This window comes from Triturus cristatus, chromosome 5_2, assembly GCF_964204655.1.
Source record: "Triturus cristatus chromosome 5_2, aTriCri1.1, whole genome shotgun sequence".
Classification (NCBI taxonomy): Eukaryota; Metazoa; Chordata; class Amphibia; order Caudata; family Salamandridae; genus Triturus; species Triturus cristatus.
The window spans coordinates 698,154,232-698,180,322 of record NC_140588.1 but is presented as its reverse complement, the minus strand read 5'-3'; the positions used below and the strand labels follow the sequence as shown (position 1 = coordinate 698,180,322).

Below are 26,091 nucleotides of genomic sequence, written 5' to 3'. Positions count from 1 at the left end.
ACCCATAATGCTCTATGTTGGACATTGCACATTTTGCAGTAGTGTAACCTTGTTTTCAAACCTGGCAAGAGAAGTGGGATTTTGTGAGAAGAATTACATTTAGTATTGAGTTTTTGAATGAAATCTTCCCTACCAGGCCATCTTGTGCTTCCTTCAGGGGAATATCCTGATATCTGCAAACTTAGATAATTGTTGGTAAGAGCAACACATTTCTGTCACAAGGTCATATTACATTGGCTTGTATTGACAGCAATTGTATATATAGGCGAATTGTACTTGTTTTAGCTCGTAGCTTCAACAAACAATTTTAGTGGGAACCCTGGTCAGTTGAAATGACAATTGTCTTTTGAATTTTTGCTTTGCTGCCAGCAATTCTGCATTAAACCTTAGTCAGGCTTTAGGTTTCCCAACATGATGTTTTATTTTTGACAGATGATGCAGTGTGGCAGCGGGATCTGCATCCATGAAGAAAAGCAGGGGAGTGCTGGACCAGACTCCACAAGCACCAGAGGTAAAAGAGAGGTGTCTCCAAGGGAACTGGAGTGTAGAATGGCCCAATGCTAAACTTGATAGCTAGCAGAAACAAGAGCACAGATCGAAATAAAACGTTGGCTTGCATTGTGTGTGGTTAATGTATCGTCGAAATATTGTGCTCAATTAGTGTTAGGGTAGGCAACAAAGAGAAAAATAAGAGGACAATGGCTGGGCAGGGAGCAATGGGAGGAGGCTAGAATTAAAAATGAGCATGACTGTGATTCCATGGCATAACATGAGAAGGCCCTAGAAATAGTGTGGTAATGGGAAAATAGGAAGGAGTGCCAGGACTCAAATCACAGAAACTTGAAAGATGTATGCGTGAGTGAAAGAGGCCCTATGATCTAGCTGCCCTAACACCTTCCAGATCTATTCCCTGTGTAGACTGAAGGTTCGTCAAACTCTAGGAGATCATTGGATGTGCTTGTACAATATCTTCTCTCCGCCCTTAATTAGATGATGCAGAAGAAATAATAACTGAAGGGAACCCTATCCTGTTTTCTATTGGATGAGCTGTGAGCATAGGAACTGAAGACTCTTTTTTCTTCTACCTGAGTGTGACTGTATTATAATGTATTGAGAGGGGGGCTGGACAGCCTTAACGTAGCGAGCCACCCCAAAAATGGTCTCCTGGCAAAACCATGTAACAACGATATGGTCATGTCTCCAGATTTAGCTGACTTGCTTTCACAGGTACCGTCCACATTGTGGTACATTGGTTCCAACAATGTGGAGTTCATTTCCACAAAGGAGCCCATAAAGGTGAAAGCCGACCCACAAAAGAAGTTACCCAGAATACCACTAAAACCTGAAGTGCAGGAAGGCATCCATCCTGTAATTGTTGATTTGAATATGCAAGGGAGGTCTAGTACCTTTTTTAAGTAAATGTAACACCAACATTCTCTGATAAGAAGGTCAGAAAAGGTCAAAGTGTACAGGTTTGTACAAGAGCTTTAGGCTATCAATAATGTGATTTTCCTAAGCTTCCCTGTGGTGCCCAACCTTAATACCATTCTTTACTGCATCCCTGCCAGTATGAATGGTTCATCATAGTTGATCTTTGTTTTGCATTTTTTGCATTCACATACATGAGGAGAGTCACTATCTCTTCTAGTTCGCATTCTAAATGTCTTGCTGTTGATGCACCTGACTACCACAAGGATTTGCTGTCTCCTAAGTCTATTTCCAAGCCCTAACAAGCATTTGCAATGCAAATAGGTCTCACGTTTGTAAGTTAGAGCTATTGACATTGTAAATGGCAATGGTTTTTACCTATACGTCTTATTTTTGGAGCGAATGTATGTAGTGTGCAAAATCCCTTGGAAAGGTCCTGCACTTTGTAATAAATGTATTGAAAAAGATGCAAAGTGTGGATTGTGTCAACAATTGCTTGGCACGTACCTCATGGATGAAGTGTCGCCACACATGCACACCGTGGTGCTTTAATAAATGCGAAACTCATTAATACAAGTAGTGCTTACGGACTAACCAACGCAATCGGAGCATGTGAATCCAAATCCCGGCTTCTCTTTCATTTTCTAGACTATTTGACTCACTTTACTGCCTCTTGGTTATACCCCAAACACTGAGAGGCAATGAAGTTTGCCAAGGGGGCGGGGGGCAGGGGGTACATGAAAATGCATTTATTTCCTAGTTGTCAAAGGTCGCCCGGTGCTACTAGTTAAAAGTGTGCTGGTTTCATTAAGATATTAAGAGTACTTTACTTGCATCTAAGAGAAAATCGACATTTACTAAACAAAATGCCAGAATGCGTGTCAGTTTTCACAGTGTTTTAGACAGTACTGGTTGCTTAGTTTCATTGCATTCATTTTTGTATGTACTCTTTTACACAGCATCCAAAGTCGGTTACCTAACCCCAAAGCCCCGAGTTGTTAAATGAGCCTTAGAAGGGAGTGTTTTACATTTGAGCAAATGTGTCCAAATGTAATTTTGGTAGTGCAATGGAATGATCAGCCAATGAGGTACTCGATGAGCAGCCCCGAGTTGTTAAATGACCCCTAGAAGGGAGTGTTTTACATTTGAGCAAATGTGTCCAAATGTAATTTTGGTAGTGCAATGGAATGATCAGCCAATGAGGTACTCGATGAGCAGGTATTTAACTACACGTTCAAAACGTACGGTATTGTAGCTGTTGTTTGTTTGTACACAACCACCTCTCTGAATGTGTTTATTAACACAGAGCTTCATCTACCAGACAGTGCTCACAGAGGGGCGACTAAAGCACAGAACAAAATGTATTCATTTATCCTGAGTGTGAAGGCACCCGGAAGGCTTAGGTGCCCGCCCGGAGAAACTAGGGATCCCAGCGCTTCTACAGACTCTGACGTGCTCCTCTGCACCAGCAGGGCACAGCTCAGAATCTGCCACTTCTGCTCAGAATAGGTGAGGGGGATGAGGTTGGGGCATGCAGGAGTTGCTTGCAGATTTCCCGGTTATTGAAAGTGATGATTTTGACGTAAGGTAATGGAAACTGACTTTGTCTGTTTGTCTGCACCAGTCTATTTCTCTACCATCTACTGGGCTCACTGTCATATATCCATTCATCCCTCTTTGTTAGAGGTGCGCGAGCCAATATATTAATTAACAGGTAGAGCCAGCCGGAGACGAGCCAAGCGTATACGAGCCAGTGGGCGAGCCGTGAAAATGATCGGCATGTTAATCATACAGTAAACATGATGTAAATGTACGATAATGTCTCTTCAGAATTCAAAAAAGTGCATTTCTTTAGCGCGTCACCTCAGTACACAAGGTTATAGCACTGAATTGAGAGGAAGTTATGAAAAGTGCTTGTTTTAAGCATGAGTTAAAACGCTGTCGCTCCTCCCGCCCGACAACAATGCCATTTGTGAACTAAGAGGCGTCAGTTGCCATGCATTCCCCGAATGTTACCTAGAGTCTCATTATATGTAGAGTAACATTAAAATCTAGTTCATTAAACACGAGAAGTTTTTGTACAGCACGCATCTTGAACTCGCATATTTCAAGGTGGCAATAATAAAGATGAAAACGGAAGTGCCGGCAGGCAAGAAAACACAAACGGGAGTGGGGGTGGGTGGAAGAGGGTGAGAAGTCACAGATTGAGGGAGGGGCGGTGGGGTGGGGAGACAGGGAAGAAAATAGTGTTAGGAGTAAAGGGGCCAATAGCCGTGGAAGGATACAAATGATGAATGAGGAGGGACTAACAAGCCTCAAACCAATCGGAAGCAGCATTTAAGACAAAAGCCAATGGGCAGAGAGTGAGCGGAGCTTCCACGAAGCTTCCAAACTACAGTATATACTGCATGTCTCGCAAAGCAATGCCAGCGCATTTGCGCTGCAATGCTAGGCGAGACCTAAAAGAAAATAGTGTCAGGAGTAAAGGGGCCAGTAGCCGTGGAAGGATACAAATGATGAATGAGGAGGGACTAACAAACCTCAAACCAATCGTAAGGCAGCATTTAAGAAAAAAGCCAATGGGCAGAGAGTGGGCGGAGCTTTCACAAAGCTTTCACACTATAGTATATACTGCATGCCTCGCAAAGCGATGGCAGCGCATTCGCGCTGCAACGCTAGGCGAGACCTTAAAAAGGATTTGGACATGTTTATTTTCCCTTGCGGGTCTACTCTGATTCAGCATGTTGATGTTTTACTGCTGGCATCCGTTACTCGAAATCAATTCAAGAAAGACTCGGTTTATCTCCTGACCGAATTGACCAAGAAAGGGCATAAGACTTGAAATAAAAATTGCAGTTTTGCCTTCTGCAAGTGAGAAATCTTAGAAATGTGATTTTACCTGTAAGCATCTGCTGAAAGAGTTGAAGCCTTATTAGGAATGGCGGGGTACTTTAGATAATAGATTTTGGGCTATGCTGAAACGGCAAAGCCTTTAGAAGAATTTGTCAGAAAAGACACCTCTGAACACATGCAGTGGTTTAGTGAAGCCAAGCATGGATTTATAAAGATAACCAGGTGTTGACGTTAGCAGCCACTTTAAGGCTCCCTGATTACGAGGAACCCTCTGCTTTGCATTGTAATGACCAAAACTGATTTGCACTTGGGGTTTTGGTACAAAGCCATGGGGACAGGAAACGACCCACAGCCTATTATTCCTCAGTGCTGGATCGAGTAGCAGCTGGGCTCACACCATATTTACAGTCTGTTGCGTCCATCCCATTTCCTATTAAAGCCTCAGAAAATATTGTGCTACGTTCCAACCAACTATTGCTTTGCCCAACACTCTGGCTGCACTTCTAACTACAAGAACTCAACATCTGTACACAGCAAGGATGTCTCAATTGAAATAGTACTGTTATCTGCCTCTCGTATTACTTTGGTTCCCTGTCCTGCTCGGAACCCTGCTGCTTTGATGCCTAGCAGTGTAGGTGGAGAATCATGAGCGTATTTTGAATACAGCAGAGGTGACTAAGCCACATATTGATCTAACTAATGTGCCTCCAAATGAATGTGAATTAACTTATTTTGTGGATGGTTCCTGTCTCAGAAATGATGAAGGTACTGGTTATGCTGTTTTCACTGTAAATTGCTCACAGTGAAATCACAGTTTGTGGAGCTCATTGTGATTTCAAAGGGCCTGCATTATAGCAAAAGAAAATACTGTTCTTGCATACAGAGACACAAAGTGCATGTTTGGAGTGACGCACAACTTTGTGCTCCTTTGGTTGGAAAGGGGATGCCTGACATCGGCAGGGACTCCCATAAAAATGGGCAGTGTGTTTAAAATCTTTTATATGTTTTGCACTTACTAGAGAATGTGGCTGTTGTGTAAAATGTGCAGCCCACAAACACTCTCATTATGATGTCTGAAGTGGCAATGCCGTGGCCGATTCAGCTGGTAAGAATGCAGCATAGTCTAATACTGCTGATGTTGCCATGTATGTTGTGAAAACTGATCTATTTCCTTTTCCAACACTAATGGATTTGTCATAATTGTAGGAGGGAGCCTCCAAAAATAAAAAGCAATCCTGGATCAAGCAGCAATGTAAATGAACCATGAGAGGGCGTGCAGGAGCAACACTGGGCGTATGTTCGCACTTAAATGTCTACTCCTCAACCTTTCCAGGTTGTATCATAGAGCAAACCATGCTGGTAGGTACTGCATGATTTAGGCCGCTGCAACTCTTTATCCCTTCTCGTCTTCCATAGCGCAAAGTTATTGCCAATTCTGTGCTTCCTGACTGCAATTCAATGCTGGAAAATGGGTTAAGGCTAGCCCCACTGCTCATCCTCCTCATTGGGACCTCTTCGTCCACATCCATGTTGATTTATACAATCACCTAAATGTGCAAATTACTCTTATGTACTTGGAAAAGTATGCATGTTCTCAGATGGGCAGAATAATACCCCTGTGCCCACACAGATGCCTTCACTTTTGCTAAATGATTGTACAGAGACAGGTTCAGAACACCAAGTCCGATAAGCAGTGAACGAAGGCACACATGTCTGAAGTGTCTGATTAAGACAGTTAAGATATGTTCGGAGACACAGTTAAAATGGCCAGATGCCTTGCCACTAGCCTTATGGCCTTTGAGAGTGATCTCTTTCCAGAAGACTGAACTACTCAACTGACTCAGGTCCAAGATACCTTACCTGAGTGTCTGACTAAGGCCTGTCATTCCTTCCAGCCCAGCCATCTGGTGTATGTCCGTGTATTCCGAAGGAAGACAGCTCTAGGGCCTCGTTGGCGAGGAGTATACCAAATCCTGCTAATCATGAACACTGCTGTTAAATGCTGAGGCCTGTGGACCGGAATCTAGTCTTCCCACGGCAAGTGATTTGGCCCTCCTAGAGATAATCGTGCTCCTGCTTCAAGGCCTGGGACTTTTTCCATAGTACCGGCTGACAATACCTCTGCTTCAGCCTCCTCACCTATTGGTGGGTTAAAGTCTTTGTGCCCACCTCCCCTGCCTGCTGCCCACCACATGATGGTGTGCCAACATCCTCTCATTGTTACTGCCTCCTTCCATGGTAAACAGCCCCCCCTTCTGGATACTGGATCCTTCTGTGGGTCTGTCCTTCTGTCTTCATTGTTACCCTTAGCATCTGCTGCTGGTGGGGCACATCCTTGCACTGGGAGTTATTCCTAGATGAACCAGGCTAGAACTCTTGTAGAACAAAACTGCTTCTTAGCAGCCCTTTGATTGGGGTGCTAAGCAGTTGTAATGACCGTTGCCTGCAGCTTTTCATCTGGACATAGATCTCTTCTTTCCAAGGCACTGAAAGGTTTAACAATCCATTTGTATGCAAATATGGACCTGCAAACCCTGCTTGAGCCTGCCCCTCCTTGCCCATTGAGGGTGCCTGTTTTGTAGATATTCCGCTTGCCTGTTAGCCGATATTCTGTCTCATTTTGCACTGTATTCTATCAGATTGTATTATTGTTTTGCAAATTGTATTTTATGTTCCCTATCCCTTTTCCTTATACAGTTTTGTTCTGATTTCCTAATAAAGAGTTTAAAGACTTGTGAAACATGAATCCATTTCATCAATCAATCAATCAATCAATCAATCAATTGATCAATCAATCAATCAATCAATCAATCAATCAATCAATCAGAACATTTGTAAAGCACACTACTCATCCGTCCGGGTCTCAAGGCGTGGGGGGGGATGTTGCTACTGCTCGAATAGCCAGGTCTTGAGTAGTCTTCTGAGGGTTAGCAGGTCCTGGGTCTGCCGTAGGAGGATGGGGAGGGTGTTCCAGGTCTTGGCGGTGGGAGAACGATCTGCCGCCAAAGGTCACTCTTTGGATGCGGGGGATGGTGGCGAGGGCAAGGTTGGCGGATCGGAGCTGGCAGGTGGGGGTGTAGAAGGTGAGTCGTCTGTTGAGGTATGCGCGGTCTGGTGCTGTGGAGTGCCTTGTGTACGTGGGTGAGGAGCTTGAAGGTGATCCTCTTGTTGACGGGGAGCCAGTGCAGGTCTCTCAGGTGGGGTGTGATGTGGCTGCGGTGAGGGATGTCGAGGATCAGGCATGCAGAGCGTTCTGAATGCGTTGTAGTCGTTTCAGGAGTTTGTCCGAGGTTACTGCCTAGAGGGCGTTTTCGTAGTCCAGCCTGCTGCTGACGAGTGCCTGGGTGACTGTCTTCTTGTTTCGAGATGGCGTTGACCTGCTTTGTCATGGAGAGAGTAGAGTCGAGGATGAACTCCAGGTTGTGTGCGTGGTCGGTGCGTGTTGTTGCTGTTCCCAGTGTGGTCAGCCACCAAGAGTCGTCCCAGGCCAAGGGGGTGGAGCCGAGGATGAGGACTTCTGTGTTGTCAGAGTTCAGCTTCAGTCGGCTGTTCTTCATCCACTCGGCGACGGCTTTCATTCCTTCGTGGAGGTTGGTTTTGGCAGTGAGGGGGTCCTTGGTGAGGGATAAGATCAGCTCGGTGTCGTCGTCATAGGAGATGATGTTGAGGTCATGTAGTCGGGTGACGTGGGTGAGTGGTGCCATGTAGATGTTGAACAATGTCGGGCTGAGGGATGAGCCCTGGGGTACGCTGCAGATGATCTCGGTGGCTTTGGAGCAGAAAGGGGGGAGGCGGATGCTCTGGGTTCTGCAGGAGAGGAAGGAGGTGGTCCAGTCCAGAGCCTTGTCTCGGATTTCGGCATTGTGGAGGTGTGTGCGTAGGGTGCGGTGGCAGACAGTGTCGAAGGCGGCCGACAGGTCCAGGAGGATGAGGGCCAAGGTTTCGCCGTTGTCCAGCAGGGCCCTGATGTCGTCGGTGGCAGCGATGAGGGCAGTTTTGGTGCTGTGGTTGCTGCGGAACCCGGACTGGGATGAGTCCAGGATGTTCTCCTCGAGGTAGCGGGTCAATTGTCTGTTGACGGTCTTCTCGATGACCTTCGCCGGGAATGGGAGCAGGGAGATGGGCCAGAAGTTCTTGAGGTCCTTAGGGTCAGCCTTGGGTTTTTTGAGTAAGGCGTTGATCTCGGCGTGCTTCCAGCTCTCCGGGAAGGTCACTGTCTCGAAGGACATGTTGAATGGCTTTCCGGAGATGGGGTGTGATGGTGGTGCTGGCTTTGTTGAAGATGTGGTGTGGGCATGGGTCTGAGGGATATCCGGAGTGGATGGTGTTCATGATTTTGATGGTGTTGTCATCGCTTATGTTGGTCCAGGAGAGCAGGGGATCTGTGCGTATGGTGGCCATGGGGACGGAGGTCTCAGTGGCTGTCGTGACGTTGAATCTGTCGTGGATGTCTGCGATCTTGCGATGGAAGACGGTGGCAAGGGAGTCATACAGGTCTTGCGAAGGTGGGATATCGTTGGTTTTGGAGCTGGGGTTGGAGAGTTCCTTCACGATGTTGAAGAGCACTTTGCTGTTGTGTTTGTTGTCGTCTAGGCGGTCTTTGAAGGAGGCCCTTTAGGCGGATCTGATGAGGTGATGGTGTCTGCGGGTGGCGTTCTTGTGAGCTGCCTAGTTGTCTAGTGTCGGTTGACGGTGCCATTTCTTCTCTAGTTTCCTGCAAGTTTGCTTTGAGGCCTGGAGGTCCTCGGTGAACCAGTTAGCTTTCTTGCTGGTGTGTTTGTTGGAGGGTTTCTTGAACTGGCCGAGGGTGTTTGCGCAGTCGTCGATCCACTGTCTGAGGTTGCGGGCAGCGGTGTCGGGGTCGGTGGGGTCGGCGGGTGGGCTCCAGGCGAGGGTGGTGGTTAGCTGGTCTTCGGTGACTTTGCTCCAGCAGCGGCGAGGGATCTGTTGGGTGCGGTGGTACGTGGTGGGTTTCCGGAAGGTGAGTGGATGCAGCGATGGTCAGTCCAATGGAGTTCGGTGGTGTGGCTGAAGGAGACATGGGCGCTTGCGGAGAAGATGGAGTCAAGCGTGTGGCCGGCAGAGTGGGTGGGTGTTGTGACGAGCTGTCTGAGTCCGAGGTTGGCTAGGTTGTCGTTCAAGGTGGTGGAGTTGGTGTCGTTGCTGTTCTTGAGGTGGAAATTCAGGTCCCCGAGGAGGATGTAGTCTGTGGAGGCGAGGGCGTGCGTGCTGACGAAGTCGGCGATGGAGTCACTGAACTCTGGCCGGGGTCCGGGGGGTCTGTAGACGAGCGTTCCTCTGAGGGTGGTGTTGGGATCGGTGTGGATCTGGAAGTGCAGGTGTTCGGCGGTGCTGAGGGTGTCGTTGGTGTTGGTCGAGACTCTGAGGGTGTTCCTGTGGACGATGGCGATTCCATGACTTATCTCGCAATGACTAAGCAAGGATTTATCTGCAAGCACGGGGTAGCAAATGTCTTTAGTATCTTCCTTTCATACCACCTCTCTTTCACTACTGCCTTCGCCATGGACTATTGTTCTTCAAACATCACCTCTAAGAAGGTCATGCATATTTCATATGCAGAACACAAGCTTCCCTTGGCTGCCTTTAGATTGGACTGCTACTTGCCAGGGTACTTTGTTCACAGCATAAAACATTTTGATGATCATCCTTTAAAAAGAAAGAGGGGTAGATACACTGTTTCAACTACATCTAGGTTTTATTCTGCATAAATCCTCATGTGCGGATTGACTGTGGCTTTACGAAATAAGAAGAAATGCTGAGATTTTAGAAGAAATAGCAGATTCCACTGCATTACCTATGCGAATAGTAACTGATCTGTTAAATACTCATGTTCCCTAAGTGCTAATTCAAAATAGAATGGCCTTCTAGCAGCCACGGGGTGGGGAGGCTGCACAATAGTAGGGACTGAATGCTGCACACACCTTACAAACACTTCCTTTACCTTACACAAGCAGATAGACAGTATTAAGGAAAGTGGTGACGGGGGGTGTTTCGGCCCATGACTCATAAACATATTTGAATCCCTCACTAGCATTATGCTAGCTGTGGTTGTCATTTATATAACAATTAAACTGTTTTCATGCATCATCCAGTGCTCTTGCAAAAAGTACATCATTGTCAAAAAATGTATGCTTGCTACTTTTCAGGATGAGGGAAGTGATCGTGATGAAATTAATAAAGAAATGGTGAAACTGTATTATATTGAAATGTTGTAAACTTAAGTTTTTCTTCTCTGAATAAAAATGTGTTTGTGTTATGTTCTTATACATTCATGAAGAGAAATAATATCCATATATGTAACCATGAATGCATTCACCATTAATCACATATGAATATTGTTTTCTATCTGCTTGAAGCTTTCCATTGCATTGTATTAATTACAAACTTTTATAATGCCTTGGGAGCCTCAGAAGCTATACTGCTTCATGTTGTACATTGCACAGGTTCCAGTGGTGTAACCTTGTTTTCAAACTGGGCAAGGGAATCAGGATTTATCAGAAGAATGGAGTTAGTATAGTGTATTTGAATGATCTGTTCCCTCTAAGGCTGTCCCGCATGGCCTTGAGGGGACGATCCTGACTCCTGCAGAAGGAGATATGTTTTTGTTGAGAGCAGCAACGCAACACCAATGCAGGCACCCTTGCACTATGGTGCAAGGGTGCCTGCGTTGCATGCTGGATTGTTTTTTGTGCAGGAAGGGGCACCTTCCTGCACTAAAACAATCCCCTGAGGCATTTTCCTCTTTCTATGCGTGCTGCAAAGAGGAAGTAATGGGAAGAAATAAAAATATTTCTCCTCGTTAAGCCTCACCTGGAAAGGCGTAGCATTTTGGCGCATTTCCAGATCTGCCAGAAAAATCTGCAATGTGTCGGAATCAATGGGTGTTGTGTGGGAACACCCACACAATCCCATAGAATGCCTCCTTGGTACAGAGTAATGCATCGTAGTGATTTGTGCTGCGTTGCGTTACTCTGGATTTATCAAGCCATTCAGAACCACTCAAAGTGGCCTTGCTTGGCTTGATAAATCACATTTTGGGATTGTGTCGCACATGCACAACGTTGCGTGGTGCAAAAACGATGCAACCCCTTGATAAATAGAGCCCTGACTGTTCAAATAAAACAGTGAATGAAAAATTATTAAAAAAACAGAAGAGTCACCAGGAGATGGTGAAAGACTGGCTTACTGCGCAGGAAATGCCTATGCAACTTTTTAAACTGCTAGGGAGTGATTAAATCATTCTCAGACAGCTCAAGAAGAGAAACGAAGATAAACAGAAATCTTTGAATCTTTGAATAAATGAAGGCAATCTCTGGAGAAATGTTGGGGCACATTTACAAGCCCCTATCACTAGAGGAATGTCACTTTTTATGATGTTCCTGTGTTGATAAACCCTTCGCCTTATTTACAAGGTGGTGTTAAGCCACTTAACGTGGCTTAATGCCACCTTGTAAATAAGGCCCCCGTTCATGCTATACTTAGCGTGAAAGGGGCGTGAACTGGGTCTTGTGGTGGGCGTTCCGCCACAAAACCCATTGATTTTGATGCTGTCCCCTATTGCAAGGGTGGCTTAAATAGCACCTAAATTAGGACCAGTGAAAATCTGGTCTTAACATGCCGAAAAGAGGATAATTGCTGTTTCTATGTGTGCTCCATTGTGCATCACACATAGAAACAGCAAATTGCCGTCATAAATGTTTGTTCATGCGCAGGAATGTATCCCTTCCTGCACATAAATGTCCACAATGTCCACATAAACAATCATTAAAAAAATTACAATTTGCAACTTCTATGTGTGTTGCACAATGCTGCACAAATAGAAGTTACAATTCCCGATTCTGGATTGTTGTGCAGGAAGGGACACCTTACAGCAGATAAACAATAATTTACTCCAAAGCAGACACCCTTGCAGTATCGTGCATGGGTGCCTGCGTTTGCACTAGCAGCTAGATTTAGTGCCAGCGCTAGGGGAAACGCAGCAGTGCACCGCATTCGTTTGAATACGGCGCATCCCTGTGTTTTCAGAATGGTAGGGCTTGGTTTTAGAAATGTTTGCTTAACACCACGCTTTGCCATTCCCTTGTGAATATGCCCCACTGTGTCTCCAAACCCTTACAGGAATAGGCTGCAAAGTTCAGTCCAAATCTAATGTAGAAGGAGTATAGGTTCAAATGGGAGATTGTTGTTTCTTCCTTCCAAAAAGTTGTTGAACAGTTGTTTCATAACATTGAGAGGTGTATTTCAATGTAGTGATTCCTGTCAGAATGAAAAGGGTATACAAGAGTTCAGATGAGGAAAGACTGCTTGAGGTGTGGTCCTTACCATTTCATCAGTCAGGGCCTTTGCTACCATCTTCCCCATCTTTCTGTTCATCGTGCGAGAAATGACCGCCCTCCATTTTTTACCAAGTTTGCCTCCACTGCCCTTGCCAGAGTCATCGAGGGCAGGGCATCCAGCTTCATCCTCAGGGATCTATGAGGAAACAAAATGCGAATGAGTAGAATGCTTAGGAATCATGCGAACTGCCATGATGCTACACACACCAGAGACCTGATTACAAAAACATGTGCATGCCGTTGGTACACCTCACTAGTTCACGTTAGTCCATACTCACGTGTACACAAAATGAAAGTCTCCAAGGCAGGGGCACATGGACATTGTTCGTGCATTAGTGGAAAAGCCAGCACTACACAATTATAGAAGGGAGACCTCAGGCTCCACGCCACTTGTGTGTGGTGCAAGCCACGGGTCAGCCTCGGTTCCATTGATCGTTTGCGGTTAGTGCATCCCAAGCCACTTTGTGGACAGACACAGAAGATCTTATGGGGACGATGGAACATTGATCAGGCCCTCCATGAGGCTCCCAAAGGCCTCCAAAACAGTTACTAAGTGTCTTCCGCCTAATTTGTGGCATACATTCAGCATATTGTTGCATTCATGCTTCACTGTACTCCAAATTAAGAGCGCTCCCAATGACAAAAGAAATGTCCTCAATTGATTCTTGGCACAGCCGGATGCAAATAAGACAAGAGGAGAATGTCTACACATTTACAATTACCGAAATGGGCTTTAAGTGCTTTTTGTAAAACAAAGCTGTTCCCCCTCCACGGCATGAGTGATGTATTTGTGCCAGGAACTAGTTGTGTGCTGCAAAATCAGCACGAGCTGCACCACGTGGTGCAACAGATGGGACTGGTTCTTTGCTGCCACTCCAGTAGATTTTATACTTGAGCTGTAACTTTCTCACTGGAAACGGTCGCGAATGCTCGCAACTGCCTGCAGTGAAAAATTCTCATTGGGTGCACCGGAAAATTACGCTAGGGGATGCCAATTCTTGCTTGCCAACTTACTGTTGGTGAGCCGCGTGCGAGAAAAAATCTTCCATGCGGCAGTTGACGGAGTTTGTCCAGAACTTCGCATTACAAACGTAACGTCGAGTGGCCAAAACTCCGTGTACTCTGTGCACTGCGCCGGCATAGCTGATTTTATCGCTCGCGCTTAATGTAGTCCAATGTCCACAAACCCACTTGCAAGAACTGCCTCCTATACAAACAAGTTTTAATTGGTATTTTCAACAGGGCTTTCAGGCCTGTAATCACTCATCATCAAACACTGTCTACATGACATCACCGATTGAGAAAGAGCTTACTCACTTAAGGGTGGCTATACATACACTCTTAAATTAATCTAACATGATAGCTATATTTTCTACCACAGCTAATGACAAGTGAGCAATGATAATGGCTTGGGAAATAGAAACTGTATGTTGAAAAGGAAAACACTGACTGCAGGTCCCTCTTTCTTGTCCAAACAGCGGGTAAGTCCTTTCTGAGGCTGAATATTGAAAGTTTCATTGGCATTATCCTCCAGTAGGGCATTTCCCTTAACAGAAGACAAAATGTGTGCACTCTACAGGTCCTATTGTGAAGAATGTATGAGCTCTGTAGTTCCCCCTGTCTCTAGTAGTGCGTTAAGTAATACCATTGATAAATACTTCTGTGGGGTTCCAAATCTGCAATCTAACTCTTATTCCAGCTAGTAAATTCACTACTTGCAGTAAATCCAGTTATTGTACATATGGGAATATATCGGGTGCTTGGCTGTGTACAGACTGTGTTGAAATGGTTGCAGCCAGAGTTTAGCCTCCAGGTGACATTCCACTTGACATAGTGCTTGCAAGGTTCCCATCTGAATTAGCATATAATTACATAGTAATCACATTTGCTTTAGTACACAATTACTGGCAGTATGACTTTCCCGTAATGGAGGAAGATCCCTTTTTGTGGCTTTCTATGTGCTACAAGTTGATATCAGTGAATGTGCGCGGTAAGATTTTTTCAGGAGGTCTCTCTACTTGTCTTGGTTTGGGGGGGAGTTGCAGATTTGGCGCACTTATGGGCAGACTACTGTCAGCTACAGCTATTATAATAAAGTGGTTTGGCTACTATTTCAGTAGGACCTAACCGTACACATATCTGAATTAGAACATTGGAATGCTGAGAGCTCCATTGAAGACAATTGAGTAGCTCTGGGCTTATGATGGCTGGTATAAGCCCTGACCTCCAACATTCCAACGTTAGTATTCATGTTTCTCCCTTTTTAAGTGAGAACATTCTACACTTAGTGGGTGGAATGCTCTAATAGCCTTATAGTACCTGACCTGTGACAAGAACTTTGTCAATCATTTCTTTCAGATGAGAGAAATAAACGAGGTACCTTTCTGGACAAAGGCATTTACACGTATAAAAATGGTTCTATTTGAAATCTGGAAAAAAACAAAACAACAGAATCAAGAATTAATGGACAAAGATATCAAATTAAAGTTTGGATCAACTGTGACAGAACATTTGTCCTTCACAATACATGTCTCTGCATTAAAACCTATTTTGGGAGTACCATCAGACCACTTAAAAACAGGATTCGGGAACATTACCGGAACATACTAAAACTGGATAAAACTTTCCCTTTGGTTGAACATTAAGAGGGTCACCATCAGCATCAACATACTTTTATGTTACATGGAATTGAAAAAATTAAAACAAAAACCTTGAGGAGGCAATCAAGAACTGATTCTACATAGATGGGAAAGGGCACTAATAGTTACATGTTATGCATTAAGACTGGGCTTGAACAAAAATGCTGAGTTACAGACGTGGTTACTTTGGTTTATCATCTCAATCAAAACTCATTGATCTGGGTTATGATGAGTTAAGCAAAAGGACAAATGGGCAGACTTTCAAATCATCTGAAACAATCTATATTGCTGCACTTAATATATGTATGGGTTCTAATATTGTAACAATGTGTATAACATAAAAATGAGGAACTCAAGATTCTACAAGTATGTTTTTATCAACTTTTTCTATCCCACTTTGCTTTAACTGTGAAAATGCTTCAATTCGATTCATGGACATGCAATAGAATAACAGGGTATCATGCAAGTACCAAATCAGGATTAAAACTCAACCCAAATCATAAGCCTTAGCATAGTTTTACTTTGGGATATTCTGGAGACCACCCAGCTAAACTTTAAATAACTCAATAAGTTGCCAATGATATAAATATCACGAGAACACAACATTAAAAGATGGTGGCCATAGTTTAAATTGCCCCATGGCCACGTGGAGACCGAGAAACTAATATAGGACCATATCTATACATTGAACTAGGGAACCTTATTTGATACTGGTATGCTTGAAAAAACGCCCATTCATGGTGTCTAGTCTCAGATGATTTAAGTAGCATTCAAGAGATTTCTTAATAATCTCCAAATAACTCTACAAGTCGCTGATATATATATCATCACAAAACATGATTATGAGATTGAGTCTATAGTTATTATTGCATCATATTCAAGTGATGACCCTGGAACTTACAAAGAATAATTTCTATTCTGAACTAACAAACCCTAGTTGATAATGATATGGCTGGGGAAAAGACCACTTATGACAATACTAGTGCAAAAGAACGCAACTATAATAGTAACATCAAAAATCACATGTTAACTGAATTTTAAACATGTCACAGCCAACTTTACAGCTATTTAAAAAGAAGCACTCCACAATATACATTACTTTGTAGACAGTACTTAAAACGTTGCCTTTGCTTTGAGAGATACAATAATAATCTTTCTTTTTAACCCCATCCTAGTTTAGGACATACATTATAGTTCTTGAATTATTTGTTTCTAGGTCTAATTTGACCACTTGATATTCTGCGAGTGTACTTTTTGAGCATCTCTACGCCATCTTGGCTGCCACTGTTTGGTAAGCCCTTTTATGGTTCTTTTTATGTTCTACCTCGCCTCTTTCTGGGATTCCTCTGCTTCACTGCCCCTTTCACCACCACAGGGCTAAGTCTTCAGTATAACTGGATACTTTTATGGATCATTTATTGTCACTTTTTTCTACACTCCAAACCTGTACTCACTACGTTTCAATTGGCTAATAGGTTCTCAGTCACTCAGCAACTGGATTTCCATGTACTCTGACTTTCTCACGAATCGCACTGAGCACAAACTTTTCTACTCTTACGCACATAAATCTTTGCTTTTTTTACAATCTTATAAAAATATGCAAAACTTTGTTCATAAATATAAAATATACAAATACTTTTGTATGCCCATTTACAGCCCTGAAGAAGCCCATGCTTGGGCGAAACGTGTTGGCTGTGACTATATCAAACCTAAAACACATCAGGATTAAAGAACATCTACCAATACAAGCCTTTGCGTGGACTCTCCAATTTATTGTACTACAGTTAAAACACAGTTAATCCACAAATGTATTGCCTCTCATACCCTTGTGTAATGTAGATACAATAATAACATAACAATACATATCAAGATGACACCCACAGTTAGTCCTGAGGCCGTGTGTAGACATAGAAACTAACAAAGGACTAGGCATCTACACAAAGATTCCAGACACGCCTCTAGATTTAGAAATGGCGTCCAAGGATAATGCCAGGGGCACACCCTCATGGACCGCAGAGACTGCACCAGAGCTATTAGCAGCATGACATAATTGAGGTAATCTCCAATTACACTCTACTAATATGCAGACCCATGCTATCTGTTCCCGCATCTACTAAGAAGCTTTTTAATTAGTTACCATAACTTTTAGGTTACCTAAACCAGACAGAATCGTCATGCAGCTATATTATGGCCTAAGGAACTTTTTGCTGTGATTTGTGTTAAAAACAAGTATATCTACGATTATCGGTTAGCTCCTGTAAACTTCTATTTACTGGTAGTCCTTTGCTATTTTTCCTGCTTGCGCAGAGCAAATAAATCACCATAAACTTGTGGTTACCAAACCAATTCAAATTAATATGTTTTAAAGGTAACCTTAGGAGCCAAGTATCATGATACTTGTATTACTATAAATATAAACCCAATTGTCTTTAATGTCTTTTCCAGAGCCATATACTTAAATGAATAAATCACACCTTAATAAGAATCTCCAAGTTTATCATTATTATGGGAGCGCGCCAGGGGTTATTGTTATTGTTATTGGCATTTTCAAGATAACACCACATTCATGCAAGTGCATGTCAATACTTTTCACTAAATCAAGCAGTAATTGATCAACTCATATGAATATCATAGACCAATATTTTTATCTTAATCTCTTTCTTTATTCTACCTCTCGCCAACTGCACATTTTAGATATAGGATCAAATGTAAGGTACACCACTTGACTGGATTTATCACATGTGCAGCGTTCTCATAAGGGTGCAGTCCAAATGCGTATAGCGTGTCACCTTTAATACAAATATTACAAACCAAATAAAAAAACATGTTAAAAGTAATTATTAACTTCTTCAGTTTTCAGCCTTGAAAAAGCCCCAAGCGTGCGTGCCAAACAGGAGGGTGAAACATGTGTTGGCTTTGCTATAATGCAGGGAAAATATACCGGATCATTAATTTTTACCAAATGATGTATTGGGAACTGTTTGACTGGATTTTTTCTAAAGCACTAATATAAGAGTGATTAAAAAGTAAAAAGGAAATAAAATTCTGTGTTTTCAAGTTCATCTCTCTGAGGTATCATTTCTATTATTCAAACTGTACCACTGGGAATTGATTGTAAAAATATTGGGAATGATACAGCCTATAAAATATCATTTAACCACAAGTGAGAGATTTCAAGCCCTACCCTTAACAAGTGTTAATATTCCCAACAAAAGGTACTATGGCACAATAAGGGCACTAATATGCAGGTCCAGAGCGGATCGCGCCTTTGCCACTTAACGACTACACATTGCATTGTGGACATTAATCCTTATTAGAATAGTTACTATTGTGAGTTCTGTGGATCCTAGAATCTTATCTTCCTGTTTGATTTAGGAATCTGCACAGTAATCTGTAATCTGAAAGGTAAATTCATCTCCATTATCAGACAATCTTGCTGGCTACAGGATTCAGGCTTTTATTTTTTTGTACCGTTTCAGCCATCAAGGCTCCCTTAAAATGAAATGTTCACGTGTATGTCATTGCCCTACATTGCTGACAAGCCTAGCTTCCATGACTTACATGTGTGTATTGTATGCATTGTATGTAAAACGCATATGAAAGATTAGAAAAATGAACACATTCTGTTATAGTTCTGCCCCTAATGAAACACTTTTTTTTACAATGGCACCCCTTGGTAAATGCCTCCTGAGGTATCTAGATATATATTAGGTCTTCTATTGAGTATAAGTTATATAGGGATGAATCTAGAAAAGTGCATGGCAAGATATTTGTGACTTTTCAAAAAGTCACTATTTGATAAGTACTAGAGTATTCGGCCAGCCCCCTGGTATGCTATTTTGTCAGAACTAAGTGAAAAGCTACATGTGTATCATGTAAGTGACCATTATATACCTTACATAAGCGAAAGATCACCAGTCACTGTACAACGCCCCCCCTCAAACATTGTGATTTAGGCAGTGTTCACAGTCCCCCTCTTGGGAATGAAACGAGTCTGCACCACTATGCTGTAGATTCCCTTCACATGTGGCAGACAATTGATATGAGGGTGCTGCAGGCAGCAAGGGAGCACCCATCCAACAGGGGAAGAAACAAGGGCTGCACTCAATATATACTTTACCTGTGAACAACCATGATGCTGGTATTGTTGGCTCAAGATGTGTTGCCCCTCTAGCATTTGAGATGATGTGACACAGCAGGGTCACAGCAAACACAGTAAATCTTCCAGGTAATGGCTGTCAAATAGAGCCACCGTAGGGGAACAACCAATACCTCATTTTTGATAGTGGAATATCCACCTTTATTGTGGGCACTGGAAATGCTCTCCCAAAGTGGAGGTATGTTATCAGTGCCCACATATCTTGTCTCTCTGGCATGTTGGAGTTCTCACATTCCTTGGTTTTTCTGAAAGTTGCCTGATAATTGTAATTCCCAACCCTAGCTATGAATTGCTTTAGTAGTGTAAGTAAAGAAGCGAGATGTGAGTGGTTCAGAGTGCATGTACAAAGCTAAACTTTGGGGGTGGAAATTAACTCACTGAAGGAGGTCTGAGATTCTGAATGATAGGCCAGTGGGCAGGAACTTTGGCAATGTTCCTGCTTTCTTTAACTCAGTTTTCTTAGATCTGGCTAGCGCAGTGACACTCACAGTACAGCCCTGGGGCCACTTTCGGCCCTCTTGACCTTTTCATGTGCCTTCCCCCCTACCGGTGAACAGCAGCACTAATAGTCAGGAAAAATGTTAAAATAAATGCTAACGTCTCACCATCTTCATATAACAAAAGGTAAATAATATACCCATATACTTCCATAGAAGCGATTTGGGTCAGCTCTTTCTATCCATTGGTTAGTTCAAGTATCATTTAAATGTGCTTCTGCCCATGACAGTTATAGCATGGGCCAATGCACACGGGAGCTGTAGGACTGGGACAGACTTTTCACCAGTGTGCAACTCCACCCCTAATAAAGCATGGGGCAAAGGGTCCGTCCGCTGAAGCCACTGCTGTAATGCGCTTTGATTTATGGCCTTTTTTCTGACACATGTAAACATCCCCCGAATGTACTGTGTGCCTCTGTGGCAAGACAAGGTGTGCTAAGCTGATGCATCCAGTGCTGTAATGGTGCATCTTTAGGTCTGCACTAGAGACAGCCTTTGTTGTCTAGTGAGCCTCATGAAGTCAGAACAATTCAGAAATAAAAACTACATACAAATGGCACTTGAATAGAAAGACTTTGGGTCAGCACATTCCATCGATCTGTTGATCTATCATTCACATTTTGCTTCCCAACACAGCTTGCAGCATGTAGCAATGCGTCAGCACACTTCAGTGATTGGCTCTCTTCCACTACGAGTTAGGTCCTTTGCTTGATCTCATTTGACCATGCACTTAAAATGAACTGCTTTTCAGTGTTAGGGCTGGTGGAGATAATACTTTACTTTGCTAATGCTTTTTCTTTGCATTCCTTATCTTCTTTAGGTCGAGCCTCGGCATTGCGCATGCGCTGTCTGCAAGACCTGCTGTAAGCAGTATAGCGAGTGTAATCCCACCTGCAGCTTGCCATTGGTTAACTCCTGCATTACACTTATTGCCTGGCTCTTTATTGGTTGGTGCTCCCAATAGATCACTTCCATTATATTGGAAGTGGCACCAACCAACTACAGTTTTATTACGCTTTAAATGTTCATCCGTTATGTTTTCGGACTACTTGTTTGATTTTGTGTCATTACGGCGCCGTGCACAGCATCCGGGTACCTGTTTTTGTTTTGTAATTATGGCGTCTGCTTCACGGGCCACCATACACATAAGTTAAATTGCAGTGGCACAGCACTTTATATTTTAGCATGGCGCCCACTTTTATCTTTATTTTTCAATTAATATGCTGAGGCGCCGCGCTGCCTAGCACTGTACCCGGTTTCATGTTTTTTTTTCTTCTTATAACCATGGGGCCCGCTTCACGGGCTGCCATTCATATGTTAGATTGCACAGGCACCACACTTTATATTCCAGCACAGTGCCCGCTTTCATAATGTTTTTTTAAATGAATGTGTTCGGTCGCCATGGTTTCATTTTTTTTTTAAATCTTTCCGTGATCTCGGACCCTCCCACACCTTTGTATCTCCAGGAAAACCACTGGATTACCCCAATCAGACTTTGGATCTCCCAAAGAATGAAGTTTGACAGGCTGGTGGGATCTGTGGGCATCGATGGGGCTGTCTCAGCCGTAGCGTGGGATGGAAATCTGGCATGTTATGGTAAGTGTCCTACCCCTCTGCTCCTAACCGCCAGTATCACCAGCTGCTCGAATCCTCTGAAGATACATATATAGAAGTTGAAGACTGGTAATGTGCTGCCCTCTTTCTTTTACCACCATACTATTGTATCACTCATAGGTTTCCAGACTTAGCACTGTTAATTCCTCAGCTGTTTTTGTTACTAATTTTGACTCCTCCAGTTCTCCGAAGGGTAGTTCGGTACATTCACAATGCTTTCTGTGAAAGAAACATTCCCTTATTCCTGAGCCAGTCTCATAACCATTAGGTCTAGCAGTGTTCTTTGCTGGAAACTGCTGGCCTCCTGTTCTGTATTTATTCGCTTTAATTCCAGTCTTTTTTGTTTTTATTAGTTTCATGCACAAGTTCCCTGCTCGTGTTGCGAGCTGTGTGCCTTTCTTTTTTTGTTATTACAGCATCTGCTTTTATCATTGGCTGTGCATGGGGAAGTGTGGGGGCAACGGGTAATGTCGATGGCTAAAAATAACAGTAAAAAACAAGCATGTGCAAAGCAATAGCTCAGACTTTCAGTAATGCGAGATCCCTTGCACTCCAAATGCTTGTTTATTGTTTTAGTCATCCTTAGGTGTTTAAACTATACCTTCATGTTACAGTAATGAAACATCAATACAGTACAGTTTATTGCTTGGATAGGAATCATATTTTTCTGTGGCGTGCATTAAAACCGAAAAAGGTTTCTATGCATGTTCTAAATGCACCTGCCTTATAGGAAGTATGTGTAATCTTATACTAAAATGACTAGTTTTGAATACTGCATATTGCAAGTTTATAGGAGCCATGTTTGCAAGGCCAGACTCAATGGCTTTGCTAATGCTTGTTTTCCTTTGGATTTTTGAGATACCTGTATCTAAGGTGTTTCACCCAGACGTACTAAGGCACATCAGCTCAAGGGCACCGAGTGGGAAACAACGCCACTGAGTATTGAAAGTGACTTTTTATTTTTTGGATAACATAGATTAGCTTCAGTCAATCACTCAAACCACCTTTAGGTGATCCTGAAGTTTTCTTATCACTCATCGAATAAATAGTCCTTGAGCAAATAATGTGAGGATGTCAGCTTGGCACTGCACGACACTTTAAAGTACGAGCTTTGGGTAAAAAGAGCAAGATATAATGAGAAGAGCCTGCTTAAAATAGCCTTCCCAGAAAAGGAGTATTTTGGGCTCACAAATGATGAACAGCAGTGAAGAAATCTCTGCTATCAGTTGCGGATTTATTGTGTTTAGATGTGTTAAAATTACAAACGATGAAGATCTCCAAAAGGCCAGTGGTCCCGAAAACATCACCAGGGGCTGCAGATATTCTGCCTCTAAATATTTAAAGGTTTCAAATGCCAGCACACAGCTCTTAAACTGTGTTCTCTAAACATTTCTAGCCAAAGAAAGTTCATGCAGATGCAGAGGATGCGTGCAATTTGTCCTTTCCTAAATGTCATGCACTGCAGCTGTTTAAATCAACAAGATCATTGGCAAAGCCAATAGACCTCAACTTTTGGTTTTTCCAGTGAAGACCTATTTTTTTGCCAATGTAATTTGCTGTTGCCATTTATTATTGACAAAAAGAAAAACATGCTTTTTGCAGACTCTGCTCATCACCAGCAAACAAAAGTGTACGGATGCACATGTGTGCATGCTTCATGATTTGGCAACCAATTTACAACCTGGCCAATGCAGCTGTCGGGACGAACCAAAAAATCTAAATGAATAAACTAAAGTAAAAAATGAGATGGGCAGGACAGACCAACAGGGTAGTGCGCAAGGAGGAGGTGTGGGGTGACGTAAGCACCGAAGAGCCGGAGGGACAACATTTTGAGTAACTGGGTAGCGAGGTGCAAAAATAAAAGAACGAGAGTTAGACAATGGAGAGTGGCAGCAGAAGGAACAGATGAGCTGCCGGTTGACATGGAAAGAGCACTGAAGCATAAGTGGGGACTTGAGTGGGGAAGTAGTACAAGAGGGAGAAACCATGAAAGACGTGGACGTGCATGGCAGATCACTGAATATAACCAGTGGGAGGATACACTTCATCTACTCAAAGGAATGGTAAAGAAGGGAGAGAGACAAACACAAAAGGAGGAAGCAAAGCAATAAAATATGAAGCGAGCAAATGAGACTGACAAGAAACCCAACCAATAGGAAGCAATGGGCTGGACCAAAGCCCACTGTAAGTCCTGCATTGTCCACAGTAGGTCTTCAGCAAACAGTCAATCAATACATGTGCTTTATTTATATTGATTTTCTGATTCCTTCATAAATCCAATAGACCAACTTTTAATACTTTTGTGTTCTCATCCTTTGACAAAGTCTGTATGTCTGCCATACTCAAAATGACACCGGGCCCTGTGCTCAACACCCCCTTCAGCGCAGCCCATGACTCAGGTGCAGAGGGGAGGGTTGGGCACCAGAGGATTTGGGCACAAGGTCTGGCCAGCAGCCAACCCCATGCCTTGCATGGCCGAAGGTTGCGCACTGCTAACGTTGGCGTTATGTATGGCAATAAAATAGTACTTAATCTTACATTACATATTTTTTAAATCTTAGAAATTCACGGCAAAAAACAAAGGTTAAAGTAAGCTTATAGGTGAAAATTTCATTGACAACATATAATTTTCCTCTAAAAAGCCACAGAATTTCACTTGTTATAGTTATCACAAGTATTTATAACGTCACTGAAATGTTCACCTAACTATAACATTCCTTTAACCTTTGTTTCTTTCAGTGAATTTGTAAAGGTTTTTTTTTAATGTAAAGTATGATATTCTTACCATACCTAACAATGACATCCCTTAACCCTTCGGTTTCTTCACTGAATATCTATCTATCTATCTATCTATCTATCTATCTATCTATCTATCTATCTATCTATCTATCTATCTATCTATCTATCTATCTATCTATCTATCTATCTATCTATCTATCTATCTATCTATCTATCTATCTATCTATCTATCTATCTATCTATCTATCTATCTATCTAGCTATATGTTTGTATTTTTCAATTATTTTTACACTGTAAGCTTCTAGCAGACAGCTAAGCCTGTCAAGTCTTCAATAGAGAATCTAACGAGAATTATTACAGTGGGAATCCTAAACTCCGCAGGGTTTTGTCAGGGGGCCTAACAAACACCAAAATCCTTTCCCACAAAGGTAATCTGTGAGACTACATATAATAAATTATCTGTCTGCAGGTGTTAATATAAAATAATAAACCATTCAAATTAAATGCCTGCTGACTTTAATGCTTTTCACAATCAATATGGCTTGCCTACTGCCTTCATCGTAAATTTCCATCATAAACAATCAGACCTATAAACGTTATCAATGGCTTGTCACCATAACCAACTCAGACTTACTGTGTTGATCATAAATGTTCCCACAAGGTATCCATCAGATATGCAGTGATAAAAGTCCAAATATATACAAAGTTGAAGTTGCAAAATTAATGTAAAATCCCACCTAATAGAGCGCAATAAAGATTACCATAGTGCAAATTTTCTGTCCGTTGGTTTGTTTGCGTGAGTCACCAAAACCCTTCCTGCTACTATAATCTGCAAGATTCCGTTTAACAAAGTACTAGGCTGCGCGGAATTTAAATTACACCAGCGTAATATTGGGTATTTAGCACTAATCTTGTTATGTAAAATTCCCGAAATCATGCCATTATGCCACGTTGCGTATACATGCTGCCTTTTGTTGAAAAAATTATAGAGTGGGAGCAACGTGACCAACAAGAATCCAGACGGCTGTTGTTCAAAGCATGTGTATTTTTCATGCCTTTTTCTAAGCACAAAATGTGCTTGGCATCAAAGATTTATGTAAAAAGACATTCTGTGCCAAAATAGGCTGCTAAATTAAGGATTTGAACTTTGCACACTTTTTCTGAAATCCTGTGTAGTCACGTAAAAGTAAATTATGTAATTTTCGCACGCCCCCCCAGATGACTTGTCTACAGGCTTTAGCACAGTGTAATAACAATCCACTTTTAAAAGCCTATCACCTTTTACAAAAAGTAAGTCAGCCCCAACTTGCTTTGCCATAATGTTTCACTATAAACAGATCACTTCTGAGGAATCTGATATAGCTTTTCCCAGTGAACCGATGAGGGATATAGCCTTTACTATTGGCTTGACACTTTAACCAACAAAGGCCTACCGAAGATTTCATAAGCGGGCAACCATCATGCATACGAGTATAAAATTACACAAATTTACAGAATTAAAGATGGCAAAACCATATGCAAGCCCTCACAACACAGCCTAACAATAATCATCAGAATGAAAGTCTTCTACTTTCAGGATTTGTCAGAGTGGGTGATCAACTCCAAACCTCTTGCATTATATGGTAATCAGTGAAATTACATGTAACCAAATACATGTTTACTGTCTGTAACATAGTGCAATAAATATCCATTGCTTAGAGGGGTATTGGCTCTTAACAAATGCTTTTCATAATAAATAAGTCAGACCTACTGCCTTTGTCAGATTTTTTAAATAATAAATAGACTCAGACCAATGGCATCTGGCA

The 26,091-nt window shown here is 42.5% G+C and overlaps 1 protein-coding gene across 1 annotated transcript in view; it reads right to left on the bottom strand.

The window, feature by feature from the left end:
- SASH3 (SAM and SH3 domain containing 3) overlaps positions 1–26,091 on the bottom strand; it is a 285,239-nt gene that overhangs the window by 108,991 nt on the left and 150,157 nt on the right. The window contains exon 3 of the mRNA XM_085607768.1: positions 12,625–12,774. Coding sequence (XP_085463894.1) covers positions 12,625–12,774 — 150 coding nt within the window. The remainder of the gene's footprint in view (positions 1–12,624; positions 12,775–26,091) is intronic.